Genomic DNA, 26,774 nt, shown 5'->3' on the forward strand with positions numbered 1-26,774 from the left:
AGTCGCTCTTGAAGTTGCAAATTCACCCTATCTATGTGCAGTTGCCGACCAGCTGTGTACATGTGGTGTGCACGAAGGCTACTGGCATTTGTATGCTCATAAAATCGATCGGCAAAAACTGGTTCCGGCTGTGAGGATCAAGAGCAGAAAATTAGCACTTGATTCATTTTCCTTCTCCGCTCCGAACGCTCACCGGCGGTAGTCCCCACATGGCAACAATGAGGCGTATATGCTTTCTCTTTGTGTTTAATCTCGCTGTTGCCACAAGCACTCAAGGCATTAGCGACGAGATTTCACCAGATATCCCTGAGACATCCCAAGCGGTCATCGATGGCCATCGCTTGAAAGGAAGCAGCAAAGTGTCAAAAGCGACTACGGGATCAGAGGAGCGTTTTATTAGGAGCCAGCTGCAGTTTTTGATTAACAAGATTTTTGGCGCACGCGGTGTTGCCAAAGTTTTGGTGGAAGAGGGCCCGAAATTCGGCGTTTTTAATAAATTGAAAGAAATTTTGGTGAAAATTTCGAAATTCGAGATGAAAGGGGACATGCTGTATATGGTGTACATTTACACGATTCTCTTTCTGTCGATACCCATCATTCTCGGCGTTGCGATGTACATTAACCACCATGTCGAGAGCAGCTACATTCATTAGGTTAGAATTAGGCTTGGCCACACGCTTTTACTAAATATATTTAAGAAAAACTGGCCTTTATCTCGCGATCAAATGGATCTCGCGTGGTTTGTAATGCAAATTTGCAAGCAGTAACAGATACAAATATTTAATCCTTACGTCTACTGAAAATACTATATGTTGTCATTTTTAATCTGTAGTTACGGTGAGCGGGTGAGGCAAGACCAAAAGGTGTGTGGCTATGCTGGGTCCGTTTATTTATACTTAAAAAAAGTTGATAGCAATAATTTAAGTAGGAGCGGTTCAAATTGGAAATAAAACGGAAATTTTAAAATAGTTGAGATGCAATTTTAATTGTGGGGACCCAAGTCAGATCTGCAAAAATGATCCCGCGTAAGCTTGCGCTCGGGGCTAAATCAAGACGTTCCTCATTTCTTTAAATTCTAAAATGCATAAATCAGCGCCACGGGCTGTATTGGCAACTCCTAATGTTATTTTAGTACGCTTGCGTGTAGCCTGTATGGACATACGTCACTATCTATTTTGCCGTTACATTTGCGAAGATGCTAGTTATCAAAAAGATTAATACCACTTTTGTGTGCATACTTAATGCAACGGATAAAACGACCACCACAGATCGTTATCTGCGAGTACACTTTTCACAAACCTCCTTTCTTAAGACATGGAAAGAAAAAACAATTACTTAACCCATGCTGCATTGCATTTTGTCGCTAATTACTCAGCCACATGTAGATTTTACACTTTTCATAATTATTCAAAGCGATTCCAGATGTCATACACCATTTGCCATTAAAAGTTGCGTAAGAAATCAAGAATCAGCAAAATAAAAACGATGCCGCAGGCATTAAATAAATCCATCATTGAGCAGACAATTAGCCCTTGAATTACGACGACTCACGATTCACGTTGGTAAGAGCCCCCCTTCCAGTTGCCCTGACCCTATCCATCCGAGTCGCGCTACCTCACGGCAATAATCTATGCCGTAACCTAAGCCTACGGCTGCCCCCCAAAATATGTTTTTAACAAAAACTCACCAAGGTGGCTTCACCAACGTATGCGACATCCGCAGGTCTCACTCCAACATAAAATGGAGTCCCGCGCCTATCCAATACTTTATCCTTACTAGGATTGCAAGCCCCACTTGTTGCGCTTCTGCCCCTAAAATAGAGAGTGTTCTAGCCGATTTAATGGGTACACCCCAAGTCTCTTTGAATCAGCACAATCCGTCTGCGCTCTCTCTCACAATTTACGCGTCGTACGATGGGGCCGCGACCACCTGCTGATAGTGGCACCCCCACTGGAGCCTACGCGCTCTTGTCTCAGCCGTCGCCCTTGGAGGACAAAAACAACGACGACGATGTCCTTGGCAGCGACGTCGTGGACGTTCACGTGGTCGACAGCCCCACGGAGTGGAGCCACGATAAAGCGACGTCAAAGGCACTTGAAATTAGCAATTGTGACAACGTGGACTACCGAATTATACACCTGAATGCCCCCGAAAAGAACGCCGCGTTCTCCTATTGCTCGAATCTCGTCATTACAAGTCGATTTACACTGTCGAATTTTTTGCCCAAGTTACTCTTTTACGAATTTAGCAAATTAGCGAATGCCTACTTTCTAATCATTTCGATCATGCAGACGATTAAACCGATTTCAAATACTGGCGGCTTTCCCGCGTCGTTGCCCGCGCTGTCGATAATTGTGCTTATTGACATGTTCTTTGCGTGCTTAGAAGACTACAAACGGCACCAAGCCGACCACATTGCAAATAATTTGCCGTGTCAAAAGTTTCAGCTCGAGACGAATACATTTGCAATTGTCAAGTGGCATACGCTTCAAGTTGGCGATGTGGTGAAAGTGGGTAACCGCGACGCTGTACCCGCGGATCTGGTTATCCTTGGCGCGTACGAACCTGATGTATCGAATCCGGCAGGGATTTGTTATGTGGAGACAAAGTCGCTAGATGGCGAAACGAATTTAAAGTTGCGCCAAGGGCTTGAAGTTACGTACCCTTTGCTTGTGACCGATGCCAGTGTAGCCACTTTAGTTGGCACGATTAGTTGCGAGACACCAAACAACTTTATTCATCGTTTTAGTGGCTCCATTGCGCTGCAAGACGGCACCAAAGAAGTGATTTCGACCAATGCAATTGTCTTGCGGGGTTCCACGATCCGCAATACGGATTATATCTACGGCGTGGTCGTGAATACTGGCCCCGACACCAAGATCATGAGGGCGTCGTCGTCCGAGCCCATGAAATGGAGCAACATGGAAAAGCGCTTGAACAAACAGATTTTGTACATTTGTGTCTTGATGATTGCATTGTGTCTCTCAGGCGCGATCCTCTCAACCGTCTGGAATGCGCAAAATCTCGACCAAGATCGCAACGACGCGGCGTGGTATTTGTATGACGGCGCGTCCGTTGCCGTTAAGTCACCCGTCGGCAACTTTATGATTATGGTGCTGTATTATTTTCTCCTCTTAAATTCGTTTATCCCCGTGTCGCTCTACGTCAGTATGACCTCGGTCAAGTTCATGCAGGCCTACTTTATGAATAACGACTTGGCAATGTATCACGACGAATCGGATACGCCATGTCAAGTCCGAACCATGTCTTTAAACGAAGAATTAGGACAAATTGATTATCTGTTTACTGACAAAACCGGGACGCTTACGTGCAACATAATGGAATTTCGAAAATGTTCGATTAATGGCGTTGCGTATGGGTACGGCGAGACCGAAGTGGGTGTGGCCGCAAAGAAACGCCAAGGTCTTGACACGACAAACGTCGTGGCATCGGACACGTTGTCGCCAACATTGACCGACCGCGTCGTCCAGGTGCCGTTTGTCAATTACCAAGACGATGCACTCGTTGACGCGTTGGCGCAAAAACACAGTGTCCAAGCTCTTGCAATTGACGCATTTTTTGAACACTTGGCCATTTGCCACACGGTCATGCCCGAACGCACTACGGACAAGAAACTTCGATTAAGTGCGTCTTCACCCGATGAACAAGCACTGGTGGCTGCCGCCGCGTGTTTTGGCTTTAAATTCATTGGTCGTGGCCCAGGAAAAGCTATGGTTGAGTATTTCTCCTGTGTGGACGAAGGTCCGACGGCCATGGAGTGCAATCAACCTGTGGAAACGCATGACGTGGGTACCTATCAGGTGTTGGAGGTATTGGAATTTAACAGTACTCGGAAACGCATGTCGGTGATTGTCCAAGGGCCGCGTGGGAACGTGACGTTGTATTGTAAAGGCGCCGACACGGTCCTGTACGAGCGATTGCGACCGACAATGGACGCTAATGTGCTTCAGACGCGGGACTTGACGTTGCAGCACATGGAGCAATTTGCGTCGGAAGGGTTGCGTACGCTTGCAATTGGTGCGACCGACGTGTCGCAAAATGTGTTTCACGCGTGGAAGCGTCGCTATCGTTGTGCGAGTAATGACATGCGACAGATTGAATTACGACGACAAGGTCTTACGAACGACATTGATCGTTTAATGGAAGAAATTGAAACGAATCTTGAGATTCTTGGGGCCACTGCGATTGAAGATCGGTTGCAAGCTCAAGTGCCCGAGACGATTTATAAATTACGACAGGCAGCCATTAAAATTTGGATGTTAACGGGTGATAAAGAGGAAACAGCGATTAATATTGCATTTGCGTGTCGATTATTGGCCACTGAGATTGAACAAATTGTGCTATCGGCGGACTCGCATGCAACAATTGAAGCCATTTGCACGGAATTGCAACTTTATGCACTCGAAAAACACGACGATGAGGAGATGGCTACATCGACGGCCACAGCCGATGGACGTGGTCGGAATGCACGGACATCAGGTCGGAAACGATTGACGCGGATTGAAAGTCGTGCGGAACGACCGAGTCGTGAAGTGGCGTTAGTGATTGATGGCGAGACGTTGGAAGTTGCGCTTGAAGAGTGTCCGGAGTTGCTCTTGAACGTTGCAGAACAGTGTGTTGCCGTGATTGCATGTCGCGTCTCGCCGGCGCAGAAAGCGCAACTCGTGCGACTTGTACGAGATCATAAACCTCACGTCCGTACATTGGCAATTGGCGACGGTGCGAATGATGTATCCATGATCCAAGCTGCCCATGTGGGGGTGGGGATTTCTGGTCAAGAAGGGATGCAAGCGGCAAATTCGTCAGATTATGCCATTGCACAGTTTCGGTTCTTATCGCGATTACTTTTGGTCCATGGACGATGGAATTACGTGCGTATGGGAAAATTGATTTTATACATTTTTTACAAAAATGTCATTTTGAATTTGACCCAATTTTGGTACATGTTTTATACGGGGTACTCGGGCCAAAAGTTTTTTCTCGAGTGGGGACTACAGGGGTACAATTTACTCTTTACGGCCTTACCAATTATCCTCGTAAGTACGTTTGAACAAGACGTACCCGCGGGGTTGGCCCACGCGTACCCCCTGTTGTACCGTATCGGACAAGAAAATACCAACTTTAATACCAAAGTCGTCTGGGCGTGGATTACGTCGTGTATCTGGGAGTCGCTTATCATTTGTTTCGGCGTCGTGCACGGGATGCAGTACTTGGTTACACGTGCGGACACACCGACCATGTGGGTCTACGGCAGCACGTCGTTCACCATTGTTTTAATCGTCGTGACGCTTAAACTCTGTCTCCATCAGCAAATGTGGTGGGCTTTTCATTATGTCGTGTACGGTACGTCCTTTATGCTCTGGATTGGTACCGCCGCGTTGATCTCGTCAGGCGACTCCATTAGTTCTTCATACTGGAATGGTGTGTTTTCCAATACATTTCGCATTGATGCGTTCTGGCTCGTTGTTCCATTAATTGTTGTTGCCGCCCTTTCACGAGATTTTATGTGGAAGGGTTACACGCGAATGTTTCGACCGTCGTACAAGCATTTGGCTCAAGAAGTCCACGCCTTTCATTTGACCCACTTGGCAAGTCAATTGCTAACGTTTCCACCGGCACAAGAGTTGCCCGAGAATGCTCGAATGCGACCGAATGACCGCGTTAGAACGACGGCGTCGATTGGAACCGCGAGTGGAGACGATATGAGTGTCACAAAACCCGTGGTATCGTCCGTTTTAATGCCTTCAAGGCCATTAACAAGTCGTCTTCATAGTCGTCGATCCACGACACGAGGGAGTGCATTTAGTTACGATGCCGAAAGTGTTATGGTAGAATCGTACTTAGCGACAGATGGGTACGCTCGGGATACCCGACGGACCAAAACGATTTTTAAACGCCATGCAAGTCGCGGGTCGTTGGCGTTTCAGCGGTTGCCGTCAGTGGACGACGAAAGCGTGGACAGTGCGGGACGGACTCGTAGAAGTCGCCACGGATCCGTGAATGGCTTGTCGCAGCGAATTCTTGGACCAGACCGACGACGACGTGGTTTCGAGGCGCGGGCGTTATCCAGTGACGACGCGCAACAGCTTTTGCGACAAAATAGTCCCACGCGCTGACCATTGCGACAAAGTGCAGTTACACCTACTTAGAAATAATAAAAAAAAAGACGGTTCTTTTGGTTGAAGTTTAAAAAATAAACAACGTGCGCCCATTTGGGGATGGAATTAAAAAAAAATGGCGCACTCGTCGTAACCCTTTTTTTTCTTAACTACGACTGCGACTCGAGCTTAAACGGCGACGACTTGAACTTCGACTGTTGCTCGAGCTACGACTGACGTCACGACTGCGAGAACGTGAGCGACTAAAGCTTCGCGACGATCGGCTTCGACTCGTTCGACGACGACGAAAGGGACTGGGCGATCGACGATAATTGCCACGGTACCCCTTGGGACTTCGATGGGTCTTATAAAATGGCGAGGACGCTCGACGACGAAAGAGTGGAGACCGTGGACGTCCAGTACGTCGCGGAGAACTGCGACTACGTCCTCGGAATGGCGAGGCTGCGCGTAGACGGCCACGTCCTCCACGTGCAGACGACCGTGGACGACTTGTGCGTCGATAGCGGCTTCGTGGCGAGCGCGATGGTCGTAATACGCGTCGTGGCTCCGTTTTGGGTGCCTCTGGAAGTACACGTACTTTGTTGCCATCGAGCCACCCGTCGTGCATGTACTCGCATGCTTTTTCGGCGTCAATTTGGCTTGTAAAGACAACGATCGCACTGGCTTTGGCTTTTGGGGTTGCCAACTCGACACGCACTACGAGGCCAAATTTGTTAAAGATTTCACGCAAATGGTCCGCTTGGACGTTCCGCGTGAGGTTCTCGACACGCACAGCTATGCGTGTGGATGGCGTGGCTTTTAAGGACGACGGCGTGGCTACGACGCGAAGAAGTGAGGGGGATAGCGTCGAAGAAAAAGAGGAGGGTACGTACGCGAGGACGACCGCGAGGACGACCGCGAGGACGCGTTAGGACGCGACGGTGAGCGCGAGCGTGGCGAAGAGGCCATGACGTGCGGAGGGTACCCTTTTTCACGTGTACCTTGAATTTTATTTTTAAGTTACCAAGTTTTAGAAAAACCCTTTTTTCTTGATTTCATCTTTTATATTTTTCTTTCGTTTTGGGGTATTGTGCATGTGGTTTAAAGCGAGATGTTGAAAGGGTTACGAAAGGATTTGACGGGGAGGGCCAAGATTTGCACGACTGCGACTGATTTTAGACAATTGCAAGCGGCTTGGTATTTATTGCCGGGTGAGACTGTGATGTTTGCATTTATATCGAGTAAAAAAGAATTTGCGTTTACAAATGAGGCGTTGATTATGATTGTGGGGGAGTCGGCCACGACTACACGGAAGCTTGTGCATCGAATGTCGTACCAAGAATGTCCCATTTATAATGTCGTGTTTGAAACCACAGGACGATTGGATCGGGATTGTGCAATTCAATTTCGAATTGGCCAAACGCACGTTTCAATTGAGATTGCGCGAAAGGAAGAAGCAAGTGTCAAAAGGTTTTACAAGACGCTGTGGCTGCTTGGTCGGGAGCAAGAAACGCGCATGCGCACGTGGGAGCAAGCCCAAAAGGGTCTGGACAGAGCGGCTAAAAGTTTGACGATTAGAAAAGGTCACGAGCTCGTGTCACAAGCGTCACACGTTGCTGCGTGGCTTGAAAATACGTTTTTTCAATACAATTCACGCTGCTATCGTGACATTATTACTGCAGCAATGAAGTCAACGGCACCATCTGTGTGAGTGTCAGCGAATATTTGCGTTAAAACAAACAAGTTGGAATTCATGGCGTTAACTTTTTAAAAGAATTAAAAAAAAGTGGCAACTACAATTGGTTTTCTTAAAAGGAATCGCTTGTCAAAAGAGACAATTCGTCGTTGAGCAATTCGAAACCTCATTTCAATTGATTATTGCTTAAATTTAGCTTATTATATCAAATTGAAGGAATTTTACCAAAACCTGAGCGAAGAGTAACGTTTCCTTTTGATTAATTGATTAGGCACAGGCGGCTTTACCTTACAAAGGGTGCCTAAGAGGACGCTTAACACCCCAAGACACATATAGAAGCGGATCGCTTCTCTTGACTTCATGTCTGGGCACTCTCAGCTGGCACCGTACAATGCGCAATCAGCTTTTCATCTTCATTGCTATGAAAAAAAATCTTTGTTATTCGGCATGGTCGATTCGTGAGCAGCAAAATCACGGGTAAAGAAAATATCTTCTTCGACAATGAGCGCAATTTTTCATAGGCACAATGTAACGGGCTAAAGATGCCCTATGTTACACAAATCCATCAAGTTCCCTTTGTGTACTTAACGGGATGATCAATTACTTCATGTGAAGCTCTTAGACCTGCCGCTTGGGTGCGATGCACAAAAGACCCACCGTTGTGTAAGTAATGCAAATAAATGTAAATACATTCGGACGGGTGACGGCTAGCGTCATCCGTGATCCGAGGTTTTCAGAATAGTACGCTCGCAATATAAGGTCTTATATTAAATTTGATTAAATATAAATCAGTCTTAAAACTACTTCCTTTTAGCCTAGTTAACAAGTGCGCACGTGAAGCGGATTACCGCTTCTTCCGTAGCGACACTTGTCCTAAGTACTTAAATTGTTGCCTGAGGGCGCTTTGGCGCCCACCAATTACCTCAGTGCACAAGAGAGAAGACGGTCAAACCACTTCCTCGCTGTGCTTGAAGGTGTGTGCTTAAGTAGAGCGTGTCTGCTATAGTAGCGCCCGCCTACACTTGGTGTCACCAGTAGTCCTTCCCACGAACCGTCTCTCTGAGCCTGTCATTGAGGATGAGCCTCAGTGTCGATTGGGCTCATTTCCCTACCTCTTTGAAAATCATCAGGAGGTGGTGGAGCAATTGGCGCAGGGACTTGGTAAGCAAATTCTGGCCAGGCTCTTGGGTAGTCCTCCTGAGCAACATGTTGCTCAGTTGGAGCAGTTTGAGACGTTCGTGCTCGGACAGCGAAGGGCCGCGTCCGAGCTACAGAGTCATCCTGCAGCGGAGTCCGTAACTAAGACTCAGAATAATCTTAGGCGTGAGCAGGCTCGGAGAAAGGCTTCTAACAGGACTGTTGCGATGCTCTCCGGCCCGGCCGCATCAGCCGAGGCCCATTGCGATGAACTTGCCCAAGTTCGATGGATCTGCAGCGCACACGATTGTTGACTGGCTGTTAGCCGTGTAGTAATGCGGTGTGGCGCAGCTCATCCAGGACGACTCTCGAATGGTGTCGTACGCCATGTCCCATTTGCGCGATAAGGCATCAGAGTGGGCTTACTTAGCGCTTAGGATGGATAGTAAGGCGTTCCTTCATGATCGATCTTTAAGACAAAGATTCACGCCATCTACCAGCCGCCAAACAACGAAGTGTTACTTCAGGCGCGCCACTTTGTAGCGCGACAGGCAAAGCGATCCTTGCAAGAATATGTGCAGGAGATGCGCTCGGTGTCGACTTCTATTACTTTGGGTCCGATACCGGAACACATTAGGTGCCCACGTTCACGAATGGACTAAGACACGGCCCATCGCGACAGGCCCTTTTTAGAAAGGTGCCGTCGACGATGGAAGAGGCAATTCAAATTGCTTTAGTTGAGGAGCAATCCTCGGCGACTGCTTGGTGTAAGCCTTCGGCCCCGATAGGTCGGATGCCACTCCTATGCAGTTGGGCAATGCAGACGTAGTCTTCTACAAGTGCGGCAAGTGCGGACATATGATGGCTCGCTGCTATGACAGAGTCCCTGCTGGAGCCTAGACGCCCAGGAAGACGACTCTCTACCCAAAGGGTGATGGCAAGCACCAGCGTGCGAGACGCGTGAGTTCTGCATCGACCAGTGAGGGTTCGAAAAATGCAGGAGCGCAGTAGGGGCGGAACGCCGCGGACTCTAAAGCTACCCCTAAGTTCATTTACTGAACAAATGGGTAGTATAAACCTCAAAATATCGGACCTCAATCATGCTGGTCTATAGCGCGCGAGCACGAGGCTATGCCATGTGATGACCCTTTTCGTGGATTCGGGTGCATCACTGAGTTTTGTGAAACTCTTCTCTTAGAAAGAGGCCGGCGATTTATGAGTTGCTTTACCAGGATGACAAGCGAGAAGAGGCGATTATTCGTTAAGCGAACGGCGCGCTCGTTAAGTCTGAGGGAATTCAAGTTGAACCCGACCCCCTTCACTTAAGTGACTTCTCTTCTAGAGAGAAGTTCACAGTGCTAAGGATGGAGAGTCCGTGTGACATCATCCTAGGCGCGTTAGCTAAGAGAGCGACGGCACCCGCTTCCCAGTCAAAAGTCGTGGTGACTCGGGAAACGAGAACCCGACAGATAAGGACGATCAAGGGCAGGTCAAAACAAGAAACCTTTGGATCAGTCCCGACAAATTTGGACGGACCTTCGAACGAGGTGTTCGAGGCCGTCAAAGACAACATAGCGGAGGCATCCTCAGTTCAGGTTCTCCAGTACGTCTAGAAAACTGCCGAAGAAATAGTAAATCTTCTGGAGATGCCGTGAAGTCTGTTCCTGTCCGAGCTTATAAGAAGGAAGATTCACGAAGTAGTAGCACTAGTTCCAGAACAGAACTTGGTGGACTGTTGCTCGTCTTCCGCAATGGACGAGATCGTCCAAGAAGAAGTGCCGAGCCGCCAACCAGCAGAAAGGGGCATCGGGCACGAAATTGACCTCGAACCGGGCACCAAATATTGAGTGACCAGGCAATGGCCGTTGCCGATAGAACAAGTCGATCATATAGATGAGTTCATCTACAAGCGAGCCAAGGCGGGACATGTGCGTGAGAGAAAGTTGCCTCACTGCAGCCCGACCTTATGTGTGCGTATAGCCACACGTGGATGGCGCTTGGTTCACGCTAACAACAAGCTGACACGGCCACCATTCCGGCGCAAATGTATCGTTTATACATTGTATAGGAGGAATGGCTCGTTTATATCAAAAATGGATAGAAATAATCAAATGTAATTAGCCAATCCCGCGGAAATGTCTTTTTGAACTTCATGGGAAAGTCAACTATCTTTTCCGCGTTGATTTAAAATATGGCTACTATAAGGTTCTCATGAGAGTCCGATGTAGCTAAAATGGCAGTAAGCACCCCAAGTAGTATACTTTGGTAGTTACTTCTGATGCTCGAAGGTTTAAAAAACGTACTGACGACTGGTAGCTCACGTGATGCATCAGTACCGTGCCTACGCGCCCCTTTACTTTGACGATGTATTCGTTTTGTTCACTTAACGCGATGGTCAATTTCTTCATGTGAAGTAGTTAATTCTGCCACTTGGCTGTGGTGCACAAAGTGACCCAGATAAGACAGTAGATACTTTGCGGTTCCGACATAGTTTGATTGTAATGGGGCACTGCCGACTTGAATTGCTTCAGTACAAGTCCACTTCGCACTGCTTCACTGCGAGTGGTGCCTCACGTCACTTCCGTACACTAGTACGTGCAGAGGAAGACTCTCTTTTAAACAATTGCTTTGAAGAGGGTTAATTAAAAACTGCATATAACATAATTCAGTTCTTCTGTTTCTATCTTTTTATACCAACTTATATGTGTACTATTACAAAACATGTAATAAAATCTTATCCGACACTTTCTTTGCACGCGTCCAGCGCTTCCTAGACCGCGGAGAAGGTAGATGTAATGGTCTATATCTTCCAATGGATAAGCTTTTAGAGTATGACCATGTAAAGTATTATACTCCAAATATTATCTAATTTTTAGATAATATATTAATTAACAACCTTTAAGTGTTAATTTCATGTAAAGATACACCCCGTTACATCACTTCTCCCTTAAACGACAATCACGTGGATTGTCATTGAATAGATTGGTCACTAAGACTACTTAATTGAAAACGATGTGGATTGGTCACAGCCATCATTTTTAATTCTATCGCATGGTTAACAATTCCATGCGTTATGCGAATAGTGCGGCGCCTTCGGCTGCGGTTCATGCAGCCGCGGGCAACGCAGTATTGTCTCTTGCGGCAGACTTTTCGTCTGCCGTAGTATCCTCTTCTCCCGCAACACTCGATGTTGCGTGTGCACGTGGTGATTCACCACGTGAATGCGATACCTCTTTAGAGGTCAACTACGAATGCTAGTCGGACGAAATGGCCGACTCGGGGAGAACAGAACAGTAGCCTTATCATCGTCATGCGGCTAAATATAAGCTTTCGAATGAGGGGGCTCAATCGAATAGACGTGCTGGTAGCATTCGCTATAGCATGTTTGGTTCCGACGATGAGGATGATTCTTCATCGCCAGCACTGTCTTTCGTGCCGTCACCCACACCTATATCTGTGCGTGGTGATGAAAATGACGTAAGCCATCGTAATAAAGTCTTGCGGTACCCCTGCTCCAGTGAATACTACTCAGGGGAGCGTAGACAATAAAATGTCTCGTCTTGCCCCTAAGAAAAAGCCCTGGCTTTGTCCAACCGGCTAGTTAGTACCTTGTCTCGAAAAACTACTCCTCACAATAAGCATCCTTTTTTATTCCAACAAAGCTTCATGGCCTTGATCCCAGCGCAAAGAACTTCCGCGCTGAGAAAGATTTTTATCTCGATGCTTTTCTCAAGCATCGATGGTATAGTGGCAACAACAAGCGAGATAAAAGCTCGTTGATGCAAGCCTGGGGCGCATTGATTCGCAATGTCAAAGAAATTAGATGCGAAGCCTGGCTTCAAAGGCTTAACGTGATTCGCGTTAAGTTTGTAAAACGAACTCCAACTGGTCCAAGGTAAAAATTGCATTGGTTGTCCCGTGAAGCAGCACTTCCATGCCTTGCATAGGGTGATCCCTGTCCGTGTTGTGTTGACAACACGAAACGAGTAAAAGGGGATGCGTATTTCCTTCTTCGCCCTGGGGAAGGGCTCGCTTCTCTATCGAGATGCGATGCGATTGAAGTTAATTGAACCATTTTAGTATAGGAAATTAAATAGAGAGATTAGTATTATAAATGAAATTCATAAGCATGAAATAGAATAATACATGTACATGTTAATGAATTGCATGGGAGCTAGGCAAAGAAGCGTGGCAGATTCGAAAGATTTCAAGTGCCATTGCTATTTAAAGTCGAGCCAAATTTGACCAATTTAGTATGGGAAATTAAATTGAGAGATTAGTATTTTAAATAAAATTCATAAGCATGAGATAGAATAATACATGTACATGTTAATGTATTGCATGGGAGCTAGGCAAAGAAGCGTGGCAGATTCGAAAGATTCTAAGTGCCATTGCTATTAAAAGTCGAGCCAAATTTAACCATTTTAGTATAGGAAATTCAATAGAGAGATTAGTATTATAAAAATGATATTCATAAGCATGAAATAGAATAATACATGTACATGTTAATGTATTGCATGGGAGCTAGGCAAAGAAGCGTGGCAGATTCGAAAGATATTAAGTTTGCAATCAATGTAATAGTGCCAGGGGCGCGTGATTCCGATGGACTTTCTGATCTCTCGTCATACTGACGAATGAGGCCCTCAACGTCAACAACCAGCTGGTAACGAGGTTCCCAGCGCTGTCATGAGAAGGTGGATAATCGCGCCAGCGATCCAGATAACTCTTCGCTGCACCTTCACATCACAGTGGTTTAGAATAAGCTCCACAAGGAAACTCTGACCACCGTGGAAACCCAGAAATGGTTGTGGTGGAAGAAGAAAAATTAGATCCGAACCGTATGTCGGATCTAGAGTCGAAGATCGACAAAATCGATTGCTACCTCCATGTATCGGAGGAGGGTCTTGAACACGAGCGCGGCAAGCATCACTCGTTGGACCGGATAGTGCAAGCTCACTATATCGAAAGGTTGGAAAATCGTTCGAGGAGTGCGCTAATATCACGCTCTTCGTGATGAGCTATCGTTCGCTTATCACGGTTCGAGGATCTTCAGACCCGACATGAGAATCTTCAGATTCATCATGAGAATCTGGTTTGTGTCCACAAGAATCTTTTAGAGACTCTTGAGAAGGTTGGTCGGATCCGTCCTCGAAAGAAGCCGCGTGCTGATGGTACGGGCCAACGTAAATCGTAGGGTGCGTTCGTAGCCTTGTGGCAATTCTATTGTGTACGCATTGCCTCTGCGATGCAGTACACGAAATGGCCCAATGAACTTGGGCAGTAGTTTACTGCTACCCACACTAGTGACTACACGCTTTGGTAAGTTTACCGTAGAGAGTTCTACTAGGACATTAATTTTTAAATGAATGAACATTTGCTCTTCCATGTTTGTCTGCGTTCCGTTTCTGACGGTCCACTGCGTTAGCAATGGAATCATTTACGAAACGAGTTACTGATTCTCGAGCCAGCAGAAATTCCTCTGCTGACACATTTGTTCTGGTTTTTTCAGTGCGCTTTGTGCGCACTGCCATGATGTTTTCCTCATCTTCGATGTCGATTGCTTCGACATCGACATCACCCGCGTCGTTTTTAACTTCGTCGCGTGATGAACATGAATCAGAAATGGTGTTACTCCTGCGAGCCCCCCCCCTTAATCTAGAGGATCCTTCTAATTGGGTGAGTATGCGTGGTCGGCGTCAGTCTTTCACGAAGAATGGTGTGGTGCGTTGTAGACGCATGCACCGAATTATTGATGGCGAATTCGACCATCCTTAAAAACTCGGTCCAATTCGGATACGATTGGACGTAACCTCGAAATATATCTTCGAGGACGCGATTTACGCGTTTGACTGACCATCTGTCTCTGGAGATCAGAAGTTGACATAGCCGTGTTCTGAAAGATCGGAACATGGATTGCCAAAACTCCGCCGTGAACCGTGGATGTCTATCCGAAACTAGCTCACGAGGTGAACCGTCGTGTTACCGTGTCGATAAAGACACGGGTACAGCCCGGAGCCGTGATCGACTCTGGTACTGCAACAAGATTTACCATCTTGCTGAATCTGTCTACAATATAAGGATTCCATTGCTTTGTGATCGTCTTCGGGAAATCCGAAGACGAAGTTTAAAGATATGGACTGCCACCATTCTGCCGGAAGTGGTAGAGTTTGAAGAGGTGCACGGGATGAAGGGCTAGGCTTCACCCGTTGACAAACCTCGCAAGCACGAATGTACTTGCGCACGAACTGATACTGGCGGGGTCAGTTAAAGTCGCCACTCACTGGAGATAAGTTTTCTCACACTTACGATGCCCAGTTGTTGGTACTCATACATGATACGCGAGCGCAAATCATTGTGAGTTGGGACGACGACACGTGGGGTGTCGCGGCTAACGGCTGTGTAATACAATAAGCCGTTACGTGTTGTGTATCGATCGGATGACGATCGATATAAAGCCGTTAGATCTTTAAAAAAAATTCGGATGGATTCATTAAATGATCCATCAAACATAGAAGGTCCTTATCTTAATTGTAGGGTTTCTTTATGTCATCAGATAAGGTTGATGACGGAACACTTGAAATGAGTGTTGCAACAGTGGGATTATTTCCACTGTTGGAGTGCACTGCCGACTGGATATCGGGTCGTCGTGATAACGCATCAGCGACGCCATTAGGTCGTCCTGGTTTGTATTCCACGGAGAAATTATACACCGCGAATAAGGATAGCCACCCTACCTCATCATTCTTTGCGAGAAGTGTGGGCTATTTGCGGCCGTGCGTAATGACGCATGGTCCGTATATACGATGAACGGTCTATTTCCGAGAAGATAGACCCTAAACATAGCCAGTGCATATTTAATGGCAAGGAGTTACTTGTCATGCATTGGCTAATTAAGTTCGGCTGGTTGCAGCTGACGCGATTGGAAAAAAACGAAGCGCTCCGCGCCGTCTATATCGAATTACATTAACGCACAGCCGATTGCGAAATCGCTGGTGTCACAGACCACATGGAATGGTCAGTCTTGATCTGCAATCGCCAAGATGGGCGACTGCATCAAGCTTTGCTTAATACCTTTAAACAAACGCTGACAATCAGCGATCCATAACAATTTCTCGTCTATTATAAGAGACAAGAAAGATGATTTGTCATATCTGCATAATTGCGAGAGTACTTGTGCAAGTACGCCGCTAGCCCAAGAAACTTTCTAAGATTCTTGACATCGACTGGAACTGGCCAGTGATCTTTTTGGGATAGGGCGCACGCCGTGTTTCCGACGATGCACCGAAGAAGTGGCATTTCGCTTACAGCGATTATACACTTCTTGAGATTTGCGTACAACTTATGCTTTCGCATTAGTGTAAGAACCTGACGAACGTGAGTTTTATGAACACTCACGTCCGTATTTCCGTCCATAGCCCGGCTATGGACGAATACATCGTCAAAATAGCTCGGTGCAAGGTCCCGCACCGATCTCAACAGATTGGTTACAGATCTGTTAAATATCGCATGGACATTACTAAGTTCCTGTGGCGTGACTAGCCACCACAATAGCATACCTCTTAGTGCTGTGTACGGGATTTCCCGTTCACGCATAAGGATCTGATAAAATCCATCCATCAGATCATAGACGAAAAGATCGTACTCTTGGACACACCATCTATGATTACGTCTTTGCTAAGTATCGGTATTTGAGCTGGTACCGTTGCAGCATTCAGTTTATTGAATGCATGCACTATCCGCCAACCTCCTGTGGCCATTCGCACACAGAAGGTCTGAGAGCTATGCGGGGAGGTTGACTCCCTTACATGACCCGCTTTTGAACGATACATGAATAATTTATCGATCGCAAGTACTTGTTCACGAGGCAGTGGCCACTGCTTCACGATTCAGTACATCGAGCCCGATTTGAGCTCGATCTCATTTTGAATGCCCCTATCCTTAGGCAACTCGCATGGAACTGTTTCAAGAAATTCATCCATAAATTCAATCGAATCCTTGTATAAAGGATTTGTTTAAGTGACTCCCAGGATTGAGTAGTATCCCTCTCAATCCGAGTCTTCACATCGAGGACATTTTCGTCCATCGACGAGCTGCTGAAAACCCGTTCGTTCTCTACAAAAATTACCGCTGACCGAATATCAGTTACGTATTTCGTCGTCTCTGACGAGTACGCAGAATTGCTTGTTCAACCACGATGCAGATCTCTCAAGGACCGCTTGGTTTCTAGGGTTGGTAATTGAGTTATATCCGAAGTTAGCTTCGGAGGCGTATACAGATCAAGAGTATAAGCGCCTAATTTTAATCCGTCATTGACCAAGATATTCAATGTCTCGGTTTCTTCCTGGAATCTATCGACAGGCTGCCGAGGAATCAATTTCTCGGGACGCTGAAGTCTAGTCACTTCAGCATAAACTATTTGAAGAGCTTTCTCCTCAAGTACGTGGGGACTTATTCCCTCAACGTCTTTCTAGTGTGATTGCGCTATCACAGTCGGATCCTCTACGGTCGACTCTCTACTCGACCTAGGATCATCGTGTTGTCCCTTTGGGACAACAGGTATCTTCCTTCATGCAAGGTCTTACGATTTGTCATCCAAATCCAGTACGATGAAATCATCATCGTACTGTAAATCTTTTAACGTGTAGTGAAATTTCACTACGCGTTTCATCACTTTTATCGATGAGCCTGTCGCTAGACGGACCGTCATCCTCGTTGAAGGATCTTGCGCTCAACATATTTAAGCTTACGACCCTCTAGCGACTGGCGACGAATAAAGTTATTCGATGCTTCGCAGTCCACTAGGGCTCTAAGTCACATATCATTTGTCACTTTTAATCTCAAGGTGATGAGGGATACCTCATCACCAGGTGCAGAGATACATATTGATTGTGTGTCTGGAGCAGCTTTCGTCAAGATATTTGAAAATTCTCTTGAGGTTGCTGGATCAGTACGGCGTTGCGCACCTACTGACCACGATCGCTTTTTTGGCGGCTCACCTCGCTGTTGCGATTTCGCAATAACATCGGACCCGCGACCGTTGCCCTTTTTGGCATTCGGTCCATACTTACGTTCGGTACCTCTCGGTACTGGGCGTGAAGCACTACAGTCATGAGCGTAGTGTCCTAACTTTTGACTGCGATTGCATTCTGCAATCGCTTGTTGTTCGAATAGCGAGATTTCTCGCTTTCGACATAAGAGAGATCCATTGGTTCTGGACCTCCAACCTCGTGTCGTCTTAGAGGACGATACTATGACGAACTAGTTTTAGCCGGTCTCAAGCTGAAGTCCTCCTGTTCCGCAACGGATATTGCATATTGCTTCTACAAGCGTATCCAGTTCCAAGCGGTACAGGTGGGTATTTACGGGACCATCCATTTGATGTCATCCTAGGTTTACCTTGGCTCAGAATATATGAGCCAAGGATCAGCTGGCAGCATCGATCCGTAAAGATGCCTGTCACTTGTTCATCAGATGGTCATCTTGTGAACGTCTTGGAGCGTCCACAAGCGCGTGGATGTACTAAAAAGGAAAGCGATGGCCTCACTTGTGGTACGGTCGTTAGTACGACTGCACAAGATCACAGGCTCTGAACTTAGCCCTAGACGGTTCAAATGTCTGTTTGAGCCAGGATTTTAATGGCCTTTAGCGTCCCAAAGACAAATGGGTCGCGCAACTTAAGGCCTAGAGCCCAAGTTTTGGCACGACCTGCCAAATTTGATTGAGCGAATGCGACTTGCATTTGCTCGTCGACGATGTGACGTGGCCTTATGGCATCGACAACTCGACAAACCATCTCAACAGGGCGTCTTCTTCGACTCCCCTATGTCAATCTTTAAGGTTTCGGGACGACGCGTGTGCGTCATCCCAGGCACAGGGGTCTGTATTTGTTGTAACCTCAACAGTTCTGCCTGTTGAAAGCCTTGCTGATTCAGCAAGGCTACCTTTTCCTTCATCTCGTCAAGCTCATGTTTTATGAACTTGGCGATGGCTGAATGGAGGGCATCTCCTTTCAAACCGGACAGCATGGCCAAGATGGCATCATTCCCTACGGTCGCACTCATTCGTTCGACCGCACTCCTTTCTATATCACTTAGAAAGCAGTAGCTATCACGCGAAACGTGACATGTATTTCCATTATCATCTAACATGTCCATGTCTGAAGATGGAACTGTGGTCCTTGAACGGACCAACAAGTGCTACCAGGTGCAACGGGGCAGTGCCCCGTTGCACCGAAGCAGTACAAGTCGGCTTTACACTGCTTCAGTGCGAGTAGTGCCTCACGTTACTTCACGTACACTAGTATGTGCAGAGGAATACTCTTTTTAAACCAAGTGTTTTAAAGAGGGTTAAAAGTAAACTGCAATTAATTTAATTAAGCTCTTCTGTTCTATCTATTTAATACTACCTTAATCATAAACTATTACAAAAAATGTAATAAAGCATTTATCTGCCTCACTCAATGCGCGCGTCCAGCGCTGACTAGGCCGCGGAGCAAGTAGATACAATGGCCTTTATCGACCAATGGATAAGCTTTCCAAATATTACTACGTAAGGTAACATTCTCCAAATATTATCTACCTTTTAGATAATATATTAATTAACAACCTTTAAGTGTTAATTTCATGTAACGATTCATCCCGTTACATTGATATGTGCAACACCTACGATAAGAAAATGATGATACTTAGAATTGGAAACTTATTGGTAAGCATGTTGGTTACTGATACTAATGTCCATAGGGCACGGACGACACTACATGATTGTATGTAACGATGGGATCGACTCATCGTTGTGTTACTAGACTTAGAGTAGTACGACAAGACGAACTAAGGACCTAGCTAGATGATAATTCACTTTTCATTTTACCTTCTTCTAAGTGTTTCTTCCCTACATCGCCCTTGGCTGTTTTCAAACCTCTAAAGGTTATGAGCCCAACTACGCCTGACGCGGGCGACATACTCCGCGAAGATAACTACTTCGTGTGGGAGTTCAAAGCGAGGATGCAGTTGGCAAAGAAGGGATTGCTAGAGCATCTGGACGCTATGAACGCCCCAGAAGAAGGAGATGCAACCGCGTCGACTTGGAAAGTCAATGACATGAAGGCCTTCACGATTGTGTCAACAATGATCAGCACAAATCTTCAGTCCATGGTTCGCACGGCTAAGACAACGGCCGAAGCGTGGGACATACTAAAGAATTTCTTCCTGCGACAAAGCATGCACAACCGTGTGCAGCTTAGAAGGCAACTACATGAGTTCAAGTTGGCCAAGGGAGGAAGCATCATGGACCACTTCCTGAGATTTGACGAGCTGTGCATGACTATGCAAGCTGTCGGGCAAGAAATCCTACCGGAGGAACATTTGGTCATTTTATTGGGTAGTCTAACGAGAGACTATGACTCCATCGTCAAGATAATTGAGAACATACCCGGCATGACACTATTTTATGCCAAGGAAATGCTGAGACGAGAGTACGATGGAATGGCCAGGTCAGAGCACCAAGAAGTCGCACTAAAGAGTACGCATTTTTCAAGGTACAAGAAAGGACCGCGCCGACATGAAGGGAGACCAAGTTCAAGAGGCGAAAAGTTCTCGGGGAGATGTTACCGATGTAACAAATATGGGCACAAGCGTCAAGATTGCAAGGCGGTACAAGTGGAGACCGAGCGATCTGGAGAAGAAAGAGCATTCACGGCTTCAATTAAGACGTCAGCTGGATGGTTATTGGACAGTGGGGCAAGCAGCCACATGTGTCCCGACAGAGATGAGTTCTTCAGTATAGACTCACTGAGGGACCCGATCATGATAACCATTGCAGACGGAAGCGAAGTGGAGGCAAAAGGTGTTGGAACAGTGCGCGTGAAACTCAAGAGTGAAGAAGTGATCCGGATCGAAGAGACACTATGGGTGCCGGGATTAGACCGAAGGCTATTGTCTGTATCGGCACTGTCAAGAAAAGGTCTTCAAGTGATCTTCTCAGATCTGAGCTGTGAAATCAGAAGCGACGCGGAAGTAATTGCTGAAGTACCACGACAGAACAAGATGTACGTCGTAGATTGCAGCCCGGTTGAGTCAGCTCTCATATGCGAAGAAACCAATCAAGAGCATACATCAAGTGGCGAATCAAGAGCGGCTGATCTATAGATGTGGCATGCAAGATTAGGTCATCTTCCAACTAAAATGATTCAGGGCTTGGCAAGTTGCGTCGATGGACTGAAGATCAAGAAGAAACACGGCAGTGAAGAAGATTTCGAGATCTGTGAAGGGTGTATCATGGGCAAAGCTACCGTCAAGACGTTTCCAAAAACACCCTACGGACACGTGAAAACGAAGAAACTGTTGGAGTTGGTCCACAGTGATGTGATGGGACCTATGGAAACGAAGTCTCAAGGAGGATCAAGATTCGTGGTGACATTCATCGATGATTTTTCAAGATATGTAGTCGCATACTATATCGAAAACAAGTCGGAAGTGGCAGATCGCTTCATTGAGTACAAGGCACTTATGGAGAACCAACTGTCCAAGAAGATCAAGTGTATCAGGACGGACAACGGAACGGAATACGTCAACAGACGTTTCTCTGGTATGTGTCGAAAATTTGGTATCATTCACCAAACGACGGTACCATATTCACCACAACAGAATGGGCCGGCCGAACGCATGAACCGGACACTGACAGAGCGAGCCAGGGGAATGATCAGTCATTGCAAGTGGAAAAGATTTGGTGGGCTGAGGCAATGAACACATCTGTCTATGTGACAAACCGAGTTCCGTGTGCCAGTCACCCGACAACAACTCCATACGAGTTTATTTTCGGGAAGAAACCTGACCTCTCTGAGATGTGTGTGAATTTGGATCAAGGGGATATGCACATGTTGACAAGTCGAAGAGGACCAAGATGACCAAGAAAGCAATTCGATGCATTTTCCTAGGGTACTCTGACCAAGTCAAGGGGTTTCGAGTATGGGATGAAGATGCCAAGAGAGTGACGTACACGAGATCGGCTACTTTCGATGAAAGACCACCACTTCAGTACGTACAACAGTACAGCAGATCAAGTGACCGAGAGATTCGTGCTGCTCATGATGAAGACGTTGTCTCTATAAATCAAGAGAATTTTCAAGAAACGGAAGACGTGGACATGGACGTGGATAACGGTCCAGATCCACAAGAAGAGAGTAACGTACAAGATTGATGTACGACAACGATGGTGTTACCATCTGGATGCAACAACGAGATGCATGGACACATGGGAAATAATGTTGAGGACCCCATGTTTGAGATTGATGATGTGACAATGATTGAAGAAGATCAAGAAGCAGCTGAAGAAGTGTCAAGGCAAGGGCAGATGGTGATACGACCAAGTCGACGGACAAGCTTTCGACGTCCCGAAGACACAGCGATTGTTCCATTTGAATCGGTTTCAAATGGACAATCTCAAGCGCTAGGACCTGTAAGTGGTACAGGTGGAGACTTTAATCACGGAGTAGATGAGTGTCAAGAAAGAGGCACGAAGAGACTGCGTATTGGGTACGAACAAGCTTGTTCAGCGTTCGAGACCCCAGTGACATATGAAGAGGCTCTTAGGTCACCTCATCGCGATGATTGGAACAAGGCCATACAAGCTGAGCTTAAGGCACTTCAAGATAAGAACACCTGGACGACACAAACGCAGCGGCCAAGGCAGAAGGTGATCGGAACCAAGTGGGTTTTTGCGATTAAACGGAACGAAAATGGTGAAATTGAACGATACAAGGCACGTCTCGTAGCACTTGGCTACAGGCAGACGTATGGAATTGATTACATGGAGACATGTTCACCGGTGGCGAACCTCAACTCAATTCGAGTATTTTTGGCGGTGTGTTGCCAAAAGGGAATGCTTATCCATCAATATGATGTCGACACTGCATTCCTATATGGCATTTTGGAAGAAGAGGTATACGTATACCCTCCTCTAGGAGTTAGTGCAGGACGTGACCAAGTGTTCAAGTTGAATCGCAGCCTGTATGGGCTAAAACAAGCGGCAGCAACATGGTACAAGACAATTTCGTGCGTTTTTGTAGATATGGGGTTCACCTCATGCGCGGCAGACTCATGCATTTTCGTCAAAGAGACCAAGGGCTCGTGGATTTTCGCTGCATTATATGTGGACGATCTTCTAATTGGAGCTGATTCTACAGGTGCTATGGATGATGTGGCAGAGCAACTATCAAGTCGTTTCCAGATGAAGATACTTGGTAGCGTTCGATACGTTCTCGGAATCGAAGTCAAGTACCTGCGTGAAAAACGAAGACTGAACATCAGCCAAGGATCGTGTATAACAAGAATGGTCGAGAAGTTCAATCAAGTTGATGCGAAAACAGTGTCAAATCCAAGTGTTGAAGGTCAAGCGATGATCAAGATGGACAAAATTGACACAAGAATGAAGAATCGACCGTATCGGTCGTTAGTGGGGTCGCTGTTGTATGTGGCAACAGGAACAAGACCAGATATTGCGTATGCAGTATGTCAACTAAGTCGCTATTTGGAATTTCCGCACGAAGAGCATTGGAATGCTGCGATTCGAGTTTTGCGGTACCTGAAGACAACGAAGAGCAAAGGTATTTGCTACGAAGGAGTTTCTGGCGATCTTCAGCTGAGTGCGTACACGGATGCGGACTGGGCAAGTAACAAGTGCAATCGCAGATCGACTTCAGGAGTTCTAGTGATGATTAATGGCGCACCTGTGATTTTTAAGTCGAAGATGCAGCAGAGCGTGGCGCTAAGCACGGCAGAAGCAGAGTATATGGCTCTTTCGTTATGTGTACAGGAGCTATTGTGGACAAGAAGTCTACTTAAGGAGATGCAAGTGCAGATTAATTACGCGGTTACGATTCATGAAGACAACCAGAGTGCAATCGCTATCGCTAAGAATGACGGCTATCAAAGTCGAGCGAAGCACATCGACATCAGGAACCATTTTGTGCGTGAACAAGTGAAGCACAAGATTATTGAGCTGCAGTATACTGAAACCAGGTCACAGCTGGCTGATTTTCTGACCAAACCGATTTCGACGAAGAAGTTCGAGTCACTGCTGGACAAAGCGAAGATCAGAGACTTCTAGTCGAGGGGGAGTATTGGTAAGCATGTTGGTTACTGATACTAATGTCCATAGGGCACGGACGACACTACATGATTGTATGTAACGATGGGATCGACTCATCGTTGTGTTACTAGACTTAGAGTAGTACGACAAGACGAACTAAGGACCTAGCTAGATGATAATTCACTTTTCATTTTACCTTCTTCTAAGTGTTTCTTCCCTACATCGCCCTTGGCTGTTTTCAAACCTCTAAAAAACTAGCTGATTCAGTACGAACCTCAGAGCCAACAGTTGCCACAGGGCGATCAGTGAACATTTTGCTCAATCATCAATCACCTCGCGCTTAACTTTTTTGGCCCCACTAACCTCTACAGCGCGTTCTCAGCGCCCACTTCTCCTCCTCGCCAACAAAAGTGTTGCGTTATTACACTTGTCGCATCTCCGACAATTTTGGAAGGGGTACTTGTGGCCACTTATAGGGAACCGAGTTTCTCTAGTGCTTATTGGTGGACTGGCAGGAGCACCAGTTCACAAATGGTTGCCTATTAGCACAAACGTTGCGTTTGATGACTTGTTACTGATGTTATGCTTTAAAGTGGCATAAACGGTTATATCTCGTTCGGAGGGTCGATGGTCGGCGAATGTGCCCCATTTTTAGAAGTATCGAGACTTAATATCCTCGCAAAACCGTCCTTACGCTTACTGTTCTTCTTCCGTTGCCACTGATCTATTTCGGGTGTTTTCTGTCTGAATCAACGTATATGTTGTCATTTATTAATTCATCATGTGGTTTTCCAGCGACAATGTAGTTCAACATAGGTTTCTATGATGAGAATTTGGCTAAGACATTGCCATCTGGACCTTCACCACCGAACAGTATAAGTTTACCAAGCGTCACCTGGTGGAAACAGATATTTCGAATTTGTGATGTTAATTAAAAGCAAATTGGGCAAATCCGTGTTGAATTGGTTCCGCACCTTTATAGCAGATTGTGAGCGTGTGAACATGCAAAAAGCATGGTCGCCGTTTATAAAAGGCTTCGCGCACGTCTCGTCCGAAACATTTCTTGTATGATCTGCCCAAACGTGTATTTCACCTGGAAACAAAGGGGACAACCCATGAATATATGTCAACAGTTAAAGGACTTCTAGCTCACAGTGAGTTGAGCATCAGCGAGCAAAAAAAACTCCTCTACTTCCTTAACAGTCTACGACACGAAACGGCAAGTAAAACTAAAGAGAAAAATTTAAGCAAAAATAAAATTCAAGTATTAATAAAAGTTCAAGACTCTTATTTTCTTGGACGCCATCTTAATTGTCTCCAACTTTGAATTTGATTAATAATTCAGAAAACCCCTTCACTTGACGGCTACGTCATTACAACTTTCAGCAACTCATTTGGATCGTCGTTTTTATAAGGCGGGAGATGAAAATCCGTAATCGGTTCGACAAGAAGTCAACAAAAAAAGGATGATTGAATGCAAAGGCAATTTGCAATAATTGCGGCAAAGTTGGCCACATCTCGCCTTGTTGTACCGTCGAAAACGTGAAGCGAGCCGATGCATCAGTGGTATCTTATCTACGTTTAATCGACGCAGAATCGAAAGACTTCACCACTGCGGGTCAAGTAAGACCTGTGTGGACCTTTATTGACAATGGGTGCAGCCTAAACGGCGTTCCTGAAAAGCTGGTAGAAAAGCTGAGCCTGAATTTACCAAAGGTGACATGATGATTGTCGACTTGATTTTACTAAGTTATTCAGAATCCCTGTCTGACTGTGGAAATGATCTACAGCTACATATATTCGCTAATGTATCGCGAACGTTTAAGTGATGTTTGTGCTGGACAAGAAGGATGTTATCCTGGCTCCGTGAGCACAACCCCAACATAAACTGGGATACAGGAAATGTTCCCGCACATCAAGACTGACGCATGCGCAATTTAACGAGCTAAAGTTGCCCTTATGTTACACAGTCCCCGTTAAGTACACTTGGTGCTATTAAGGGGATGCTTATTCACTTAAATAAAGTAATTAGACTCACCACTCGGATGTGGTTTACATTTTTGACCAACCCTTTTGTATGTGATACAGTCCTGTTAAGAGCCTCGCTCCGAGCCTGTTCATGCCTCACTTCATCTTGAGTTTGAGTTACGGACTCCGCTGCAGCATGGCTCTGCGCCTCGGATGCGGCTTTCCGCTGTCCGAGCACGAATGCCTCAAACTGCTCCAACTGAGCAACATGTTGCTCGGGAGGATTACCCAGGAGTCTGACCAGGGCTTGTTCACCAACCCCCTGCCATATGCCCCACCACCTTCCGATGATGCTCGGAGAGGTGGAATAAAAATGATCCTCATCAATATTAAGGCTCATCCTCACGTACACACGCAGAGATGCGGGTCGTGGGAAGGATTTCAAGTGCTACCAAGTGTAGGCGGGCACGTCGTAATGCGGCCACGCTCTACTTAAAAACAAACCCTAGCACAGCGAGGAAGCGGTTAGACCGTCTTCTTTTGCGTACAGTGAGGTAATTGTGGTGAGCGCCTTAGCGATCTCACCCAACGCACTAAGTGCTCTAGTAAAGTGCCGTCACGGGAGCGGTAATCCGGCTACTCGTGCGCACTTACTAAGTAGAAATTAATTTTCAGACTGATTTGTATTTAATCAAATTTAATATGAATACCTATTTTTACCAATTAAAATGTCATCTCTATAGATAACACTAATATGTTTGGCGAGCGTA

At 46.2% G+C, this 26,774-nt stretch overlaps 4 protein-coding genes across 4 annotated transcripts; 3 read left to right on the forward strand and 1 right to left on the reverse strand.

Annotated features, from left to right (window-relative positions):
* Positions 1 to 218: 218 nt before the first annotated feature.
* CCR75_008813 (uncharacterized protein) lies at positions 219 to 653 on the forward strand (the record flags this gene model as incomplete). Its single annotated transcript, XM_067966861.1, has 1 exon — positions 219 to 653. The coding sequence occupies one exon, from the start codon at positions 219 to 221 to the stop codon at positions 651 to 653; it is 435 nt and encodes a 144-aa protein (XP_067816156.1).
* Positions 654 to 1,913: 1,260 nt separating this feature from the next.
* Positions 1,914 to 6,137, forward strand: CCR75_008814 (uncharacterized protein; the record flags this gene model as incomplete). The annotated part of the gene is made up of 1 exon (XM_067966862.1): positions 1,914 to 6,137. One exon carries the CDS (start codon positions 1,914 to 1,916, stop codon positions 6,135 to 6,137), a length of 4,224 nt encoding a protein of 1,407 aa, XP_067816154.1.
* On the reverse strand, positions 2,781 to 7,321 carry CCR75_008815 (uncharacterized protein). Its single transcript, XM_067966863.1, has 2 exons — positions 7,013 to 7,321; positions 2,781 to 6,956 (listed from the first exon to the last, which is right to left on the reverse strand). Exons 1-2 carry the CDS (start codon positions 7,086 to 7,088, stop codon positions 6,286 to 6,288), a joined length of 747 nt encoding a protein of 248 aa, XP_067816071.1. The 5' UTR covers positions 7,089 to 7,321; the 3' UTR covers positions 2,781 to 6,285.
* CCR75_008816 (uncharacterized protein) lies at positions 7,231 to 7,830 on the forward strand (the record flags this gene model as incomplete). The annotated part of the gene is made up of 1 exon (XM_067966864.1): positions 7,231 to 7,830. One exon carries the CDS (start codon positions 7,231 to 7,233, stop codon positions 7,828 to 7,830), a length of 600 nt encoding a protein of 199 aa, XP_067816072.1.
* Between the last annotated feature and the right edge of the window lie 18,944 nt (positions 7,831 to 26,774).

The sequence above is a fragment of the Bremia lactucae genome, linkage group LG7, assembly GCF_004359215.1.
Source record: "Bremia lactucae strain SF5 linkage group LG7, whole genome shotgun sequence".
NCBI classification, from domain to species: Eukaryota; Oomycota; class Peronosporomycetes; order Peronosporales; family Peronosporaceae; genus Bremia; species Bremia lactucae.

Excerpts from the sequence above, each read along its gene's own strand:
- CCR75_008815 (XM_067966863.1), bottom strand. The coding sequence starts at position 7,088 with ATGGCCTCTTCGCCACGCTCGCGCTCACCGTCGCGTCCTAACGCGTCC. Across the intron at positions 6,957-7,012 it reads GTCCTCGCGGTCGTCCTCGC|CCACGCCGTCGTCCTTAAAA; the intron begins GTACGTACCCTC and ends TTCGCGTCGTAG.